Source organism: Arachis ipaensis, chromosome B10 (genome assembly GCF_059453495.1).
Source record: "Arachis ipaensis isolate K30076 ecotype BB chromosome B10, ASM5945349v1, whole genome shotgun sequence".
NCBI classification, from domain to species: Eukaryota; Viridiplantae; Streptophyta; class Magnoliopsida; order Fabales; family Fabaceae; genus Arachis; species Arachis ipaensis.
In genome coordinates this window covers 142,152,419-142,167,233 of record NC_142435.1, presented here as the reverse complement: position 1 = coordinate 142,167,233, position 14,815 = coordinate 142,152,419, and the positions used below count along the sequence as shown (strand labels likewise).

The following is a 14,815-nucleotide window of genomic DNA, read 5'->3' as shown; positions in this document are numbered from 1 at the left end:
CATTAACGACGTGTTGATGTGGCTTGATGACGTAGACCTTTGGTGACACGTGTACCTCATGGTTTGGCCATGTGTAACGATATGATGACGTGTCGGTCAGCGACACGTAGCACGCTGACGTGGATGGTTATGCCACGTATATTAAGGGAAGCGCTACTATATAGATGCAAAAAAACATCTATATATACAGAGCTAACGTGTATAGATTTTTAGTGTGAAAGGTACCAGACCACAGAGGGTGAACTTGAAGGAAAAGAAGGATCAGAGAAGAAAGGGGATCAAGAAAGAAAACAAAGAAAGAAAGGGGAAGAGGATATTATTAATTGAATCAGAGAGTTGGTTGAAGAAGCTAAGTATTACAAGTGATGAAGGTCAATACTTATAGAGAATGAGAGTGAACAAAGGAAGCTTTTAGCACCTTCTAACCGTTTCTAACTACCTAAATAACAGAAAAGAAAAGGTGGAGCTTAACAAAATTAACAGACAGTGAGGGAGAGTTCACACACTCTCTAAACATGCCATACCTCCTATCATCATCTCTAGTTATCTGCTTTATTGATAGCTGAACATTGGTTAACACCATAACTCCTATCGTCATCATCTCTAGTTATCTTCATTCTGATTTATTAGTAACTGAGCAATGGTTGTTACTGGTGAATTGTTGCTAATCATGGACACTCAACTTGCCTTGAAAGTGAAAGAAGCTCTCAAAGGGCACTGCCTTTATGAGGATGTCTGCTACCTGGACTAAGCCTGAAATGTGACTAACCCAAATTGCCTTACTATTGATATAGTCTCGAACAAAGTGCAAGTTTATTTCAAAATGTTTAGACTTGGAGTGAAAGATGGGATTAGCAGCAAGTAAAACAACACTCAAATTGTCACAGTACAACATTGGTGCCTCTGGTAGAGGATACAACAACTCAATCATCATAATCTTTATCCAAGTTAGCTCTACCACGCCTCTGTCATAGTCCTGTACTCAGCTTCAGTGCTTGATCTGGCCACTATCGTTTGCTTCTTTGACGCCCAATAGATTAAATTCGTCCCAAGAAAAACGCAATATCCATTGGTGGATTTCCTATCATTTGGGTCCCCAGCCCAGTCCAAATCACTGTATGCAGTTATTTCCAAGGAAGTCTCCCATTTTAAATGCAAGCCATAGCTAGCTGTTCCACTGAGGTACCTCAGCACTCGTTTCACCAATTTCTAGTGAGACTCTAGAGGAGCTTGAACAAACTGAGAAAGCTTGTTAACATTATAACATATCTCAGGCCTCATTATGGTTAAGTATTGTAGGCTGCCAATGACTGGTTTATATAGCTACGGATCATGGAAGCTTGATTCTCCAAGAGCTGTGACCTATACTGTGGAAGGCAGAAGAGTGTGACAAGGAGCACAGCCCACCATGCTAGCTTTCTTTAGCACCTCACTAATGTACTTTTGTTGGGTAAGCACCAAACCTCCATGACAAGTTTTGTTTGCTTGGATTTCAAGAAAATAATGGAGGTCTCCCATGTCTTTTAAGGCAAACTTATCATTCAGTTTTGCTGTCACATCCTTCACAAGCTTTGGAGATTCTCCGGTTACTATGATATCATAAACGTACACAAGCACATATGTCTTTAGTCCACTGAGTTATTTAATGAAGACTGAAATATCAGACTTTGTGGCCACGAAACCAATCTCTCTTAAGCCACCAGCCAACTTATGGTACCACTCTCTTGGGGCTTGCTTCAACCTATAGAGAGCTTTAGTGAGTTTACACACCAAGAAAATATCTCCTTGTTCATAACCTGGAGGCTGCCTCATGTAAACTTCCTCTGTTAAGTCACCATGAATGAATGCATTATTGACATCTAGTTGCCTAATTGGCCAAGACTTGGATACAACAATAGATAGTATGAGCCTAATAGAAGTAGGTTTTACCAGAGGGTTATAGGTTTCTGTAAAGTCAGAGCTAGGTTTTTTAGCATACCCTTAGCAACCAACCTCGCCTTGTATCTTTGCAAAGTTCCATATGCATTATACTTTAGTCTAAATATCCACCTGCTGCTAATTGCTCCTCTATTTGGTGGAAGACTCACTAATTTCCATTTCTGTTCTTGATCAAGGCAGCATATTCTACATCCATAGCTACCTTCCATTCTAGAGAAGTGAGAGCTTGTTCAACTGTTCTTGGCTCAACACTAGCAAGAAAAACCTTTGGCTTGACTATGCCAGCTTTACTCCTGGTGACCATTGGGTGAGAGTTCACTGCTGCAACTGGATGAACAGGCTCTGGATCTTCAAAAATTGGCAGCAGAATTTTAATATCATTGATGGGAATTGGAATTGGACTTGAGGAGGCTGCTATTGGCATTTGAGACCTGAATGGAGAGCTGGTGGAGGGTATGACTATTGCCTACTAATGCATGACTGAGAAACTAACTTGAGAGGAAGTATTGCTAGCAGAAGGTTGCTGACTTGAAGCTTGATCCCTAAGACTTGTTTTCTGAGGGTGATTCTACCTAGCCTCAGTTGAGCTTGGCAGAGGCCTTGGAATGGTTGGAATGGTTGGAACAGTAGGTGAGGCATCCTGATTGTCTGAGACAGGTTGATTGTGAGTGTGATGTGTTGCTTGTTGAAAGGGGAACTGATCTTCAAGGAACACAGCATGAGGAGTGATGATGACTCTTCCATCTTGAGTGAGACACTTATAGCCTTTGTGAGAAGTTCCATGGCCAATAAAGGTGCAGGGGAAAGATCTGAAGTCCAACTTATGCTTATTATAAGCTCCATGATGAGGAAAACACAGGCAGCCAAAAACTCAAAGCTGTTCATAGGAGGGCTTTTTGCTAAACAATTTTTCAATGGGAGACATGCCATCTAAGACTGAGGTTGGCAACATATTTATTAGCTTTGTAGTAGTGGTTAAGGCCTCTCCCCAAAATTTTGTAGACATAAATGCATCTGCAAGTAAGGTAAGTCCCATTTCAACCACATGACAGTGCTTCCTTTCAATAGCTCCATTCTGCTGATGGACATGAGGGCATGAAAACTTGCAAACAACTCCTTTAGCCTGCAATAGCTTTGATAAGCTCACATCTCAGCATCATTATCACTTTGCAACATCTTTAATTTTGTGTTTAATTGTAATTCAGTCGTTTGTTGGAAGTGATTAAATACTGATTTTAATGGAGCTCTAGATTTGATTAGATAAAGCCATGTGAATTTTGAAAACGCATCAATGAGGATTACAAAATACCAATGTCTATTATTATCAGCAATGGGAGCTGGCCCCCAAATGTCAGAGTGTACAAGTTCTAAGGGATGATTGTATACAATTTGTGAAAGAGGAAAGGGTAAATGATGAGATTTGCCAACACAGCAAGCTGAACAAGCAACTTTGGTTACTGGAAGTGAAATTTGACAGGTCTTTAGCACTTTTGACACAACACTATGGTTTGGATGTCCTAGTTTAGCATGTCAAATCAGCAAGTCATCTTTATTTCCTACTGATGCAGTAAAAGCTTCTGGTGGTTGTATGGACTGTAAGCTTTGAAGAGTTGTGAACTTATAGAGGCCTTTGTGAACAATGCCTTGAAGCACTGTCTCCTGAGTGTCTTTTGTTTTTATATATGCAGCACCTATCATCATGAAATTCAAAGAAGACTTGATTGTCACAATAGAACTAATATACACTCATCAAGTTCTTTGTAATTTCAGGCACACGTAACAATTTTCCAAAGTATAACATCCTAGAGCTCAAATCAGATTTAATGCACAAATTACCAACAAAGGAAATTTGCAAACATGTTCCATTACCAACTATGACTTGTTCATTGCCATAGTACTCCTCCTTTTCTAACAGATTCTGCTCATTGTGAGTCATATGATGCGTAGCTCCTGAATCGGGATACCAATTTGGATCCTGAACTGTGGCCGGTGTTGCTAGAACATTACAAAAATTGGCATGAGGCTGCAAAATCTACTGAGAGATCTGATTATTATAGCCTGAATTATTTTCATTTCCACTGCTGTATCCTTCATTGCTATAAGCCTGATTGTTTCCATGGTTGTATCCTTCATTGCTATATCCTCTACCTTCATAATCTCCTTCATATGGATCTTCATTGTATCTATACCAGCAAGTCCTTACTGTATGACCTATTTTGTTGCAAACCTAGAACTAAGGTTTCTCAATCATCTAACCTCTTGTGTTATGCATCATTCCTCCTCTATTGGACTGACCTCTACCGGTTGTGAACTATCCTCCATTGAAGACACATCTGCCTCCTTTAAACATTCTCCTTCCTCTTCCTCGAAAGCCACCTCTAAATCCTCCTCGGCCAAAATGAGCGATGTTGGCTTGTACAAACTATTCTGTCTTCCTGAATCTAGCGAGCATGCTCTCATGTGCGAGTAGCAGCGCTTATAACTCAGCCACTAATATGCTTTGAGCTCTTGCTAACACAAAGGTATACACTGAGGAATACTCTTCAGTTAGGCCATGCAAAATTGCATTTACATGACCGCTTTCATTAATTGACTCTCCTACAGAGAGTAGTGCATCAATTGTGCCTTTGATCGAAAGTATATACTTTGTCACAGATGCTCCGATCTGAAGAGTACTAAGCTTGTGCTTCAACTGCATTACCTTTGCCTTGATTTGAGAGGTGAAGTGATCCTCCAACCTCTTCCAAACTTGATGTGTGTAAGTGCATCCAACCATTCGTGTAGTGAATGGCTTGCTCATTGAGGCTAGGAGCCATGATTTGAGTAATACATCTTGTCTTTTTCACTGTTGATACTGTGGATTCAACACTATATCGGTTTCATCATCTATAACTACATATTGTTGAGGAATTCCTTTTCCTGTGACATGGCTCAGCATATCATTTCCTTCAATTGTTGAGAATGCTTGGTCTTTTCACTGCAAAAATTTATCCTCATCCAGCTTCATTGAAATTGGTATTGCGACAAATCCCTGAGCCATTGTATGTGGCTTTGATTTTCTTGTTCTTGTGACTTGGATCTTACGGAAGCTGTGGCACCATATGCTTTGATATCATAAAAGGTACCAGACCACAGAGGGTGAACTTAAAGGAGAAGAAGGATTTAATGAAGAAAGGGAATCAAGAGAGAAAATAGAGAAAGAAAAGGGAAGAGAATTTCATTGATTGAATCAGAGAGTTGGTTGAAGAAGCTAAGTATTACAAGTGATAAAAATTATTACTTATAGAGAATGAGAGTGAACAGAGGAAGCTTCTAGCACCTTCTAATAGTTTTTAACTAATTGAATTTAGAAAAAAAGGTAGAGCTTAACAGAATTAACAGACAGTGAGAGAGAGTTCACACACTCTGTATACGTGCCATAACTCCTATCATAGTGACACATGTTTCTATTTTTTCTGGTCTCTCTCAGTCGTGTAGCAGCTTTCTTAGCAACACTGTAATTGTTCAGTGATTTGTCCCTACAAAATTAAAGATTATCAATACCTAAAATTTTAATGACACCAAGATTTCTTTCATACATTGGTAGGGGTGTTCATGGATCGAATCGTATCCGCAAATCCGCGATAAATATCCGCTTCTAATTCGAAAATTGCGGATACGATCCGATCCGCACCTTTTACGAATTGGATCGCGGATCTCTACTCTACATCCGCATATCCGATCCGCACAATAATATATATCTATATATATATATATATATATATATATATATATATATATATGTTTGATCTTATATTTACTTGTTTGTATGTTTTAGTTAGTAATTATTTTTCATATATTGTATTATTTTATTTTTGTTATTTAGGAAAAGTTTGATTAAAAATATTTTAAGAATAAATAAGTTTAAAAGTATGAAAGAAATATTTTTATTGAATTTTTTACATAGAAATATGATTAAAAAGAGAATGTTCAATTATACGGATATATCCGATATATATCTGATCCGATTCGCACATTTACAGATCGGATCGAATCGGATCCAATACTAAAAAATGAAAATATCATATCCAATTAGATCCGATAGAAATTGTGCAAATCAGATCGAATTTTCTGCTACATCCAATCCGATCCGATCCACGTACACCTCTGTACATTGGGCTGAGCAAAGTAAGCAGTTTGAAAATACGGTGTAATGTGAAATTGGACTTATAGATAGACATGATAAATGTATCGAGTAAACTTTGGTTATACTTTTAATTTAATAAATATACATAAACATAAATTGGTCATATTATGTTATTATAGCATATATAAAATAATTTTTAAATTTTAATAATTATAAAATTTATATTTTTATACATATATCAGACATATAATTTTTTTTTTTACCAAAGATAGGCCGCAACTTTTTAATTAAGTAGGGAAAGATTATGTCATTTGAGCTATAATTCATTGGCTATTAGACATACAATTACAAAAATGTAAGAAAGAAATTATAATGTTTTAACAAGAAAAATAATATTTAATTTTTTATTTTATTTTGTATAAATTATGACACTATGAGTTTTTAACAAAATTATTACAGTTAAATGAGGTACTAAAATATTTATACGTTATTGTAAAGAATAGAGAAGTGATGAATAAATGACAAAGAAAGTATAAAACTATAAATACAAGTAAATATTAATCACTTTTCGAAATTATTAGTGTGCAGAGATAAAGTTTAAGTTTGTTATTAATAAAGTGATATTGTTTTTTTTATTATTATTATTCTTGAATCTTGACAATTTATGATTTGAATGATTCACGAAACAACAATGTAACGGTCAACATTAACAATGACAAAAGTATTGGAAAAAAAACCTTTTGTAAAAATGAATTTTACGGTTATTATAAGATTTAAAAAAAAAATAATTTGCTTGTAATATGAGTTAAACTTTAAAGTGGTCCTTGAGATTCACAAAATGCACCGATTTAGTCTCTGACTTTTCAATTGCACTAATTAAGTCTTTCAGATTGAAAAAAATGCATCAAGCTAGTCCCCCTAATATTTTCCGGTCATATTCCTTGCCGGCGAGAGTGACGTGGTGAATGAGTGCCACGCTGGAGTGTCTAACGGTTGGTTGATGTGGCAATTGAAAGTTTAAACCCTAATTTAGTCCCTAATCCCCTTTTAAACCCTAACTCAAAAGGAGCGCAGCACTTCTTCGTCTTCATCATCTTCTTCTTCTTCCCTTCTCCCCACACTCTTCAAACGCATCCTCCATCCCCTTCTCCACCTCCGCCTCTTGTTCCTCTTCGTTCTCGCCTAAACTAAACCGCACTCACTCTTCTCTTTTTTCTTATTATTTTTTTTAATGATGTCTGAATCCGTTCTCTGCGTATTAACCGAGGACCTCCTCGTCCGAGTCCTTCACCACCTCCACTCCGACGCCGACCGAAAATCATGGCGACTCGTCTGCAAGCACCTGAACCGGGTCGAATCCCTCACCCGAACAACCATGGATCGAGTTCCTGCTCGTCTTGCTCCACAAATTCCGCAACATTCAGGAACTTGACCTCTCCCTCTGCCCGCGGATCGACGACGGAGCCGTCAAGGTTATGCTGAGTCAGGGATCGCCCGGTTGGACTCGGGGGGCTTAAGAGGCTGGTGCTGAGTCGAGCCACCGGTTTGGGCCACTCGGGTCTGGAACAGCTGGTTCGTGCGTGTCCCTTGTTGGAGGCCGTTGACGTGTCGCATTGTTGGGGTTTCAGTGACAGAGAGGCTGCGGCCATTTCGTGCGGCACGAGGTTGAGGGAGGTGAACATGGACAAGTGCTTGGGTGTCACTGATATTAGGTTGTCAGGATCGCTGTTGGTTGCAGCAGATTAGAGCACCTCAGCTTGAAGTGGTGCTTTGAGATTTCTGATCTTGGCGTTGACCTTCTTTGCAATGAGTACGAGAATGAGCAGGAAAGAAGAAGAAGATGATGATGATGATGAAGACGAAGAAGTTCTGAGTTAGGGTTTAAAAGGGGATCAGGGACTAAATTGGGGTTTAAACTTTCAATTGCCACATCAACCAACCGTTAGACACTTCAGCGTGGCATTCATTCGCCACGTCACTCTCGCCGGCAAGGAATATGACCGGAAAATATGAGGGGGACTACCTTGATACATTTTTTTCAATTTGGAGAACTTAATTAGTGCAATTAGAAAGTCAGAGACTAAATCGGTACATTTTGTGAATCTCATGGACCACTTTGGAGTTTAACTCCTTGTAATATTAACATGTTAGAGTTGTGTGAACTGCCGAACACCTTGTATAAGTGACTAATGATAATAGAATTAGGATTATGGTGAAGGGACTAAAATTTAACTAAAAAATTATACATTTGAAAAAATGAATAATATCAACGTTAATAATCTATAATTAATATATAATTTCAACAGAACTAAGATCTACATTTCAAATTTTCAACAGAACTAAGATCTACCATATAAGAAATTTTTTATATAATTTCAACAGAACGAAGATCTATCATATAAGAATTTTCTATAATTTATTTACCATAACAAAAAACGTTAAACAAAAAAGAAACAATATTCTAAAAGAAAAAAAATCGTGTAAAAAAAAAACCATACTGCTAAATGTTTATGGATCGAATCTGAATCGTATATTTGTAGTGTTTATCTGAAAATTATGGATATGGATCAGATCCGCACACTAATAAATTAAGATCGAATTGCGTATTTTATGTAGGTATCCGTATATCTGTGAATCCGCAAAAAAAAAATTAATATTCTTTTTATGTTTTATTTTAACTAATAATTATTATATGTTATATTATTTTATTTTTATTATTTAAAAAAATATATTTAATATTATTTTAAAAGTAAACATATTTAAAAGAGTAGAAAAACGAGATTTTATTAATTTTTTAATAAAAATAAGCTTTTAAAAAGTATTTTTATGTTTTGCGAGTATATTCGATATTCAATCCGATCTAAACTAAAAAATTGTGGATATTAAAACCGATCTGATCCGATAATTTTAGTGCGAATCAGGTTAAAATTTTGACCATATTCGATCCGATCCGATTTGCGTTCACCCTATGCGCAACTTATAAAAATATATTGCATTATTTAAAAAAAAAGAAATTAGATCATAACAAGGGCCTAATTATATGAAATATAACTGAAAAGTTGTCCCAATATATTAAGTTAAAAACTCCATGATTACAAATGTAATAGTAATGCTAATTATATATTTTTAAATAAAGATATTATTTATACATTAAAATCAACCATCAATATATATATATAGTTTAATTTATTTTAAATATATATTTATATTTTAATATTTATTTTATATTAATAACTGATTTTAATGCTTAATTTTAATATATACATAGTATAGTCAATTTTAAAAGGGACAAAAATCTTAAGGATTAATAGTCAAATTCATTCGTGAAAGATCACCATACCCATTTTTAAATTAGTTCTCAAATAATTTTTTTAGTCATATTAGTCCATAAAAAATAAAAGTTAAATTGGTTTTTCCGTCAATTGGATGATGACGTGTCACGTTAAGTGCCACGCGACATAATGACATGGTAGGTTAATGCCACGTGTCACAAGATGATTAGTTGACGTGTTAGGTCAGTGACACCTAGCACGCTATATGTCACTTGACATGTACAAAAATTATTTATAATCAAAATAGTATCTAAAAGTCCAGATGTAAATCATTTTCATCCATACAATTTTAAAAATTAATCAAATTAGTCTTTATATAAATTTTTTTTATTTTTTTCATAATATTAAATTTAAAATATTTTTTGATAATACTAATTTTAATATTATTTTTTAGATTTTAATAAAAAAATTTAAATAAAATAATAAAATTATTAAATTATTAAAAAATTATTTTATCATTTGTATTTTAAAATTTTATATTTTTAAATTATAATTTTTTTATGTAAAATTTTTTTATTTAAAAAAGGTTATCAAATTATTGTTGATTTTATGTAATATTTTAAATCTCACTAAATAATATAGGCATTATTTTGAAATTTAAATCTTTTAAAATTTCTTAAAATTATAATTCTTATTATTATTTAATTTATATGGTAGAACTCAATAATTAAAAAATCGATTTGTGAAATTATTTGTTGAATCTTAATATTTTAAAATAGTTTTTAAAAAAAACTACTATATTTATTTAGTAAGATCTAAAAGATTAAAATATTTTAAAATAATTACTATATTATTTAGTAAGATTTAAAATATTAAATTTTTAAATATATAATCAACAATAATTTGATAAACTCATTAAATAAAAAAATTTTACTATAAAAAAATTACAATTTAAAAATATAAAATTTTAGAATACAAATGATAAAATAATTTAATTATTTTTATTATTTTATGTAAAGAGAATTTTGTTTATTAAGATCTAAAAAATAATATTAAAATTTGTAGTATTAAAAAATATTTTAAATTTAATATTATAAAAAAATAAAAAAAATTTTATATAAAGACTAATTTGATTAATTTTTAAAGTTTTAGGGATGAGAATGGCTTATGTTTAGACTTTTAGAAACTTTTTTTATTATAAATAATATTTTTTACATGTCAAGTGACACGTGACGTGTTAGGTGTCACTGATCTGACACGTTAACTAATCATCTTGTGACATGTAGTATTAACTTACTACGTCATCATGCCATGTAACATTTAACGTGATACGTCATCATCTAACTGAGGAAAGAATTAATATGACTTACGTTTTATCTTTTAGAGACTAATATGACTAAAAAATTCATTTGAAGATTAATTTAAAAAATAAATTTTATTAAATTCTAGCCAGCATGTAACCAGCAAAGAAAAGTGAGCAATTGAATGAAATCTCACACCATTAAAACCATCATTAATAGCTATTTGATGACTACAAATCACAAAAGTTACTGGCATTCCTCGTAAATTTAATTATTAACCCAAAATCTTAAATTTGTAGTATGTCATTGAAACAACTGATGTCATGAGAAAGAGAAAAAAGAAAAGTAGAACTTTGTATCCCTAAGAAAATTATAACACGTTACTTCTGTAGATGTTATGATAACTCCACGATAGACTTTTCCTTATATTAAAATAGTAATACAAAAGATGATAGGTCTCGAGAGTGTGACTGATGAGTAGTGTAACATTCACCGCACATTCCTTGGAAAAATCTAAAAAATCTCCACCCAGTACACCAAGGAATAGATACATATATCTAAACGGTAAAACCGCAATGATAAATAAAGAAAGGGAGAATAATCAAACTCATTGGAACACAAAATTAAAAGTGAAAAAAATACAAAGGTGTAATCATCGTGATGAGCACCCCAACAGTGCTAGTTCTACCATCTCCAACTCAAGGGCATGTAAACCCCATGATGATCCTTTCACATAAGCTGGTTGATCATGGATGCAATATCATCTTTGTCAACTCAGACTTCAACCATAAGAGAGTAGTCAGATCCATGGACAACAACAATGAATCATCTTCACCAATAAAATTGGTGTCAATCTCAGATGGGTTGGGACCTGACCATGACAGAGTCGATCTAGGAGAGTTATGCGACTCCATGTTGAGGACCATGCCTTCAGAGCTTGAGAAGCTGATAGAAGATCTTCAAATGAACGAGGGCATTAAAGTAACTTGCGTTGTTGCTGATGTGTTCATGGGTTGGGCTTTGGAAGTTGCAAGCAAAATGGGAATCAAAGGTGCATTCTTTTGGCCTACGGCAGCATCACTGTTTGTGTTGCAGTATAACGCCTCCAACCTTGTTGCTGATGGCATCTTAGACTCTGATGGTAATTTAATATTAATTGACACCTCACCAACTTGCATTAGTTTATGAATAAGCTAAGCATTCAATTCTTTTTGTTAACTAAATTTAATTAAATTGGTCTAACATAACAAAAATTAGTTATGGTTAACATTATTCCAGATCTTATTATTTAACTTAATTAAACTTGATTTATAAGAAAATTTAGATGTGTAGTATTACTCTTAAGTTTATATATATGTAAATAAATGCACTATAGTATACTACATACTCCTATATACTTCAGTCACCAAAAAAGAAAAATACTCCTATATACTTCTATCAGAGTCCATTGCTAAATATAGTAGACATGTAGATTTCTTAACTATAGACCTGAAGTTAGAATTTTAGAAAATTCCCATTTTCTTAATGAAACTACAGTAGTCAAATTAAAATAATTAAGTTCTTTGTAATAAAAGTTGAATGCTAGTGGTTAAATGACTTAAATCAAGATAAAAAAAATCATTTAATCATTTTTTTTGTTGGGATATATATGCAGCAATGATACCAGTTATTTAAAGTCACATCATGTTAAAAAAAATAAACTTAACTTTGAAATTATCATTTTCCGGTGGTTTTGTATCTAAATCAAAATTATTTGTTATACATTTTAAATACTTGAACATCAATGTAATATGTTGGTTCAAAAAATATATTAAAAAAATTATTCTTTCATCATTGGCATTGATGTACGATTTCTTTGAAAATATGGTATATAAGTAAAAACTCACGTACGTACAGTCAACTTCAATTCATGTGAAATTGATAGTTGAGAGCCGTTAAATAATTTAATTGATTAGACTAAATTTTTATTTAACGATTTTTAATTATCAATTTCACGTGAAGTTAACTGAACTTGAATTTCCTTCTATCCGACATGTATTTCTTATTTTCTTTGGTCACAAAGTAAGAGTTTATCTTGTTTCGAATTGCAGGATTTCCAATCTCAGAAAAACCATTGTGGTTATCCTCTTGCATTCCAACTATGGATATTAAAGTCTCTTGGTGGCTAAATATGTTCGACCCGTTTGTTGGAAAGCAAATGTTTAAGTATGCGACGCATTGTATGCGTAATTCAAATTTGACCGAGTGGTTCCTCTGTAACAGCACACCAGAACTTGAACCTGAAGCATTTTCCTTATTACCAAACATATTATCTCCAATAGGTCCATTATTGACACCTAACAACAACAATACAATATCAGTAGGACAATTCTGGGAAGAAGATATATCTTGCATGAGTTGGTTAGATCAGCAACCTCAATGTTCTGTAGTTTATGTTGCTTTTGGAAGTCACACTCTCTTTAATCAAACACAATTTACAGAACTTGCACTTGCACTTGAACTTACCAATAGACCCTTTCTCTGGGTTGTGCGTCAAGATCCCAATTGCACCAATAAGGTGTCTCTCCCTCCCGAATTTAAGGGTTATAAAGGTAAAATAATTGGATGGGCTCCACAAAAGATGGTATTGAGCCACCCTGCCATAGCTTGTTTTGTGAGTCATTGCGGTTGGAATTCGACCATAGAAGCTTTGTCTAATGGGGTACCTCTCCTGTGTTGGCCATATTTTGGTGACCAGTTTTTCAATAAGAATTATATTTGTGATGCATTGAAAGTTGGAATGGCATTTGATTCGGATGAAAATGGAATGATCTCACGTGGAGAGATAAAAGAGAAAGTGGATCAGTTGCTTAGTAATGAGAACACAAGATCAAGGTCTCATAAGCTGATGGAAAAACTAAAGCACAACATGGAAGAAGGAAGTACTTCTTCAACGAACTTAAGCAGGTTTTTCACTTGGTTGAAAGGATAATTAAGGGTTAGCTAGTTGCCTTGTTATGATTATGTAATAATAAGAAAAACTGTTCACGAGTTTTTTATGCGACATTGTTGTTAGTATAATCATTCTTTGCATGGTTGTTAAATGAATTTAAAAAAAAAAATGTTTTAAAAACAATTTTTTTTTTCAAGATATGCACAGGAGGTTATCTCTTTTGGCATGTATTACTCGGCTTTTTAGTTACTATTACGTTAAGACTATACTAAAATCAGTTATTAATATAAAATATATATTAAAATATAAATATATATTAAAAATAAATTAATCTACATATATAAATATATGTAAATATATTAATAATAAATTTTAATAACTAATTTTAATATACGAATAACATTTTTATTTTTAGTTAGACCCTTAAATTGGGCCAACTTAAAAAAAGTTCATGACAATAGACAATTCGTTCACGCAAGATAAGTTAGCGAAATATTGCCAATGAGCCTTAGCTCACACGGTATTCTGCCCCTCCCCATTTTAAAGGTCTCGGGCTCAACTCCTATCAATAGCAACCGAGAAAAAAAAATAGTAAGTATATGAGGAGCGTGTGGGTGTGTGTTGTACCTAGAATTGGAAGTTGTCCAATCCAGTTGAGGTACCTAGAATTGGGGGTTGTCCAATCCACCTGACCAAAAAAAAAAAAATTAGCGAGATATTAATAAACGAGTCCCGCTAGGGAGACAATGAGATATCTATACAATATGTACAATAGAATTTTAATTTGGCCCATTTTAAAATAAAAATAAACCATCATTTACCCTAATTGAAACCCCCAATTTCAAATTATCCCCATTTACCTATTTTGACCGTCAGTAACCCTCTCCCCCCAAAATCCCACACTGTCGCTACTCAACCTACCCCCAACCCTCTCGTCGCCGCCTGCACCCGCAACCTGCCGCAGCTCGAACGAGAATTGCATCGCCCACCCCCTTCTGCAGCGCCCAGCTTCCGCACCCGTACCCGGTCGCTGGAAGCAACTGCGGCGCACCGTTCTGGGCTGAACATCCCAGCCTTGCGTCCCCTCGTGCCGCGGACCAGTCATCGGCGCCAACCCGAACAGCAGCACCTGGACCTGCTTCCCGCGCGTCATCTCTGCGTCAGCCTGCTGCCACGATCCTGCCTCCTGCGTCGGAGAGTTGATGCCGTGACCATTCGACAGTCCAGGGCCTCATTAGTGTTAAAG

General features: G+C 34.3%; 1 protein-coding gene across 1 annotated transcript; it reads left to right on the top strand.

The window, feature by feature from the left end:
• Nucleotides 1–11,173: 11,173 nt before the first annotated feature.
• On the top strand, nt 11,174–13,697 carry LOC107624382 (UDP-glycosyltransferase 83A1). The gene is made up of 2 exons (XM_016326880.3): nt 11,174–11,778; nt 12,728–13,697. The coding sequence occupies exons 1-2, from the start codon at nt 11,298–11,300 to the stop codon at nt 13,606–13,608; spliced, it is 1,362 nt and encodes a 453-aa protein (XP_016182366.1). The 5' UTR covers nt 11,174–11,297; the 3' UTR covers nt 13,609–13,697.
• Nucleotides 13,698–14,815: the final 1,118 nt, after the last annotated feature.

Coding starts and splice junctions, on each gene's coding strand:
- LOC107624382 (XM_016326880.3), top strand. CDS start 11,298: ATGAGCACCCCAACAGTGCTAGTTCTACCATCTCCAACTCAAGGGCAT. Junction 11,779..12,727: donor TGGCATCTTAGACTCTGATG/GTAATTTAATAT, acceptor TTCGAATTGCAG/GATTTCCAATCTCAGAAAAA.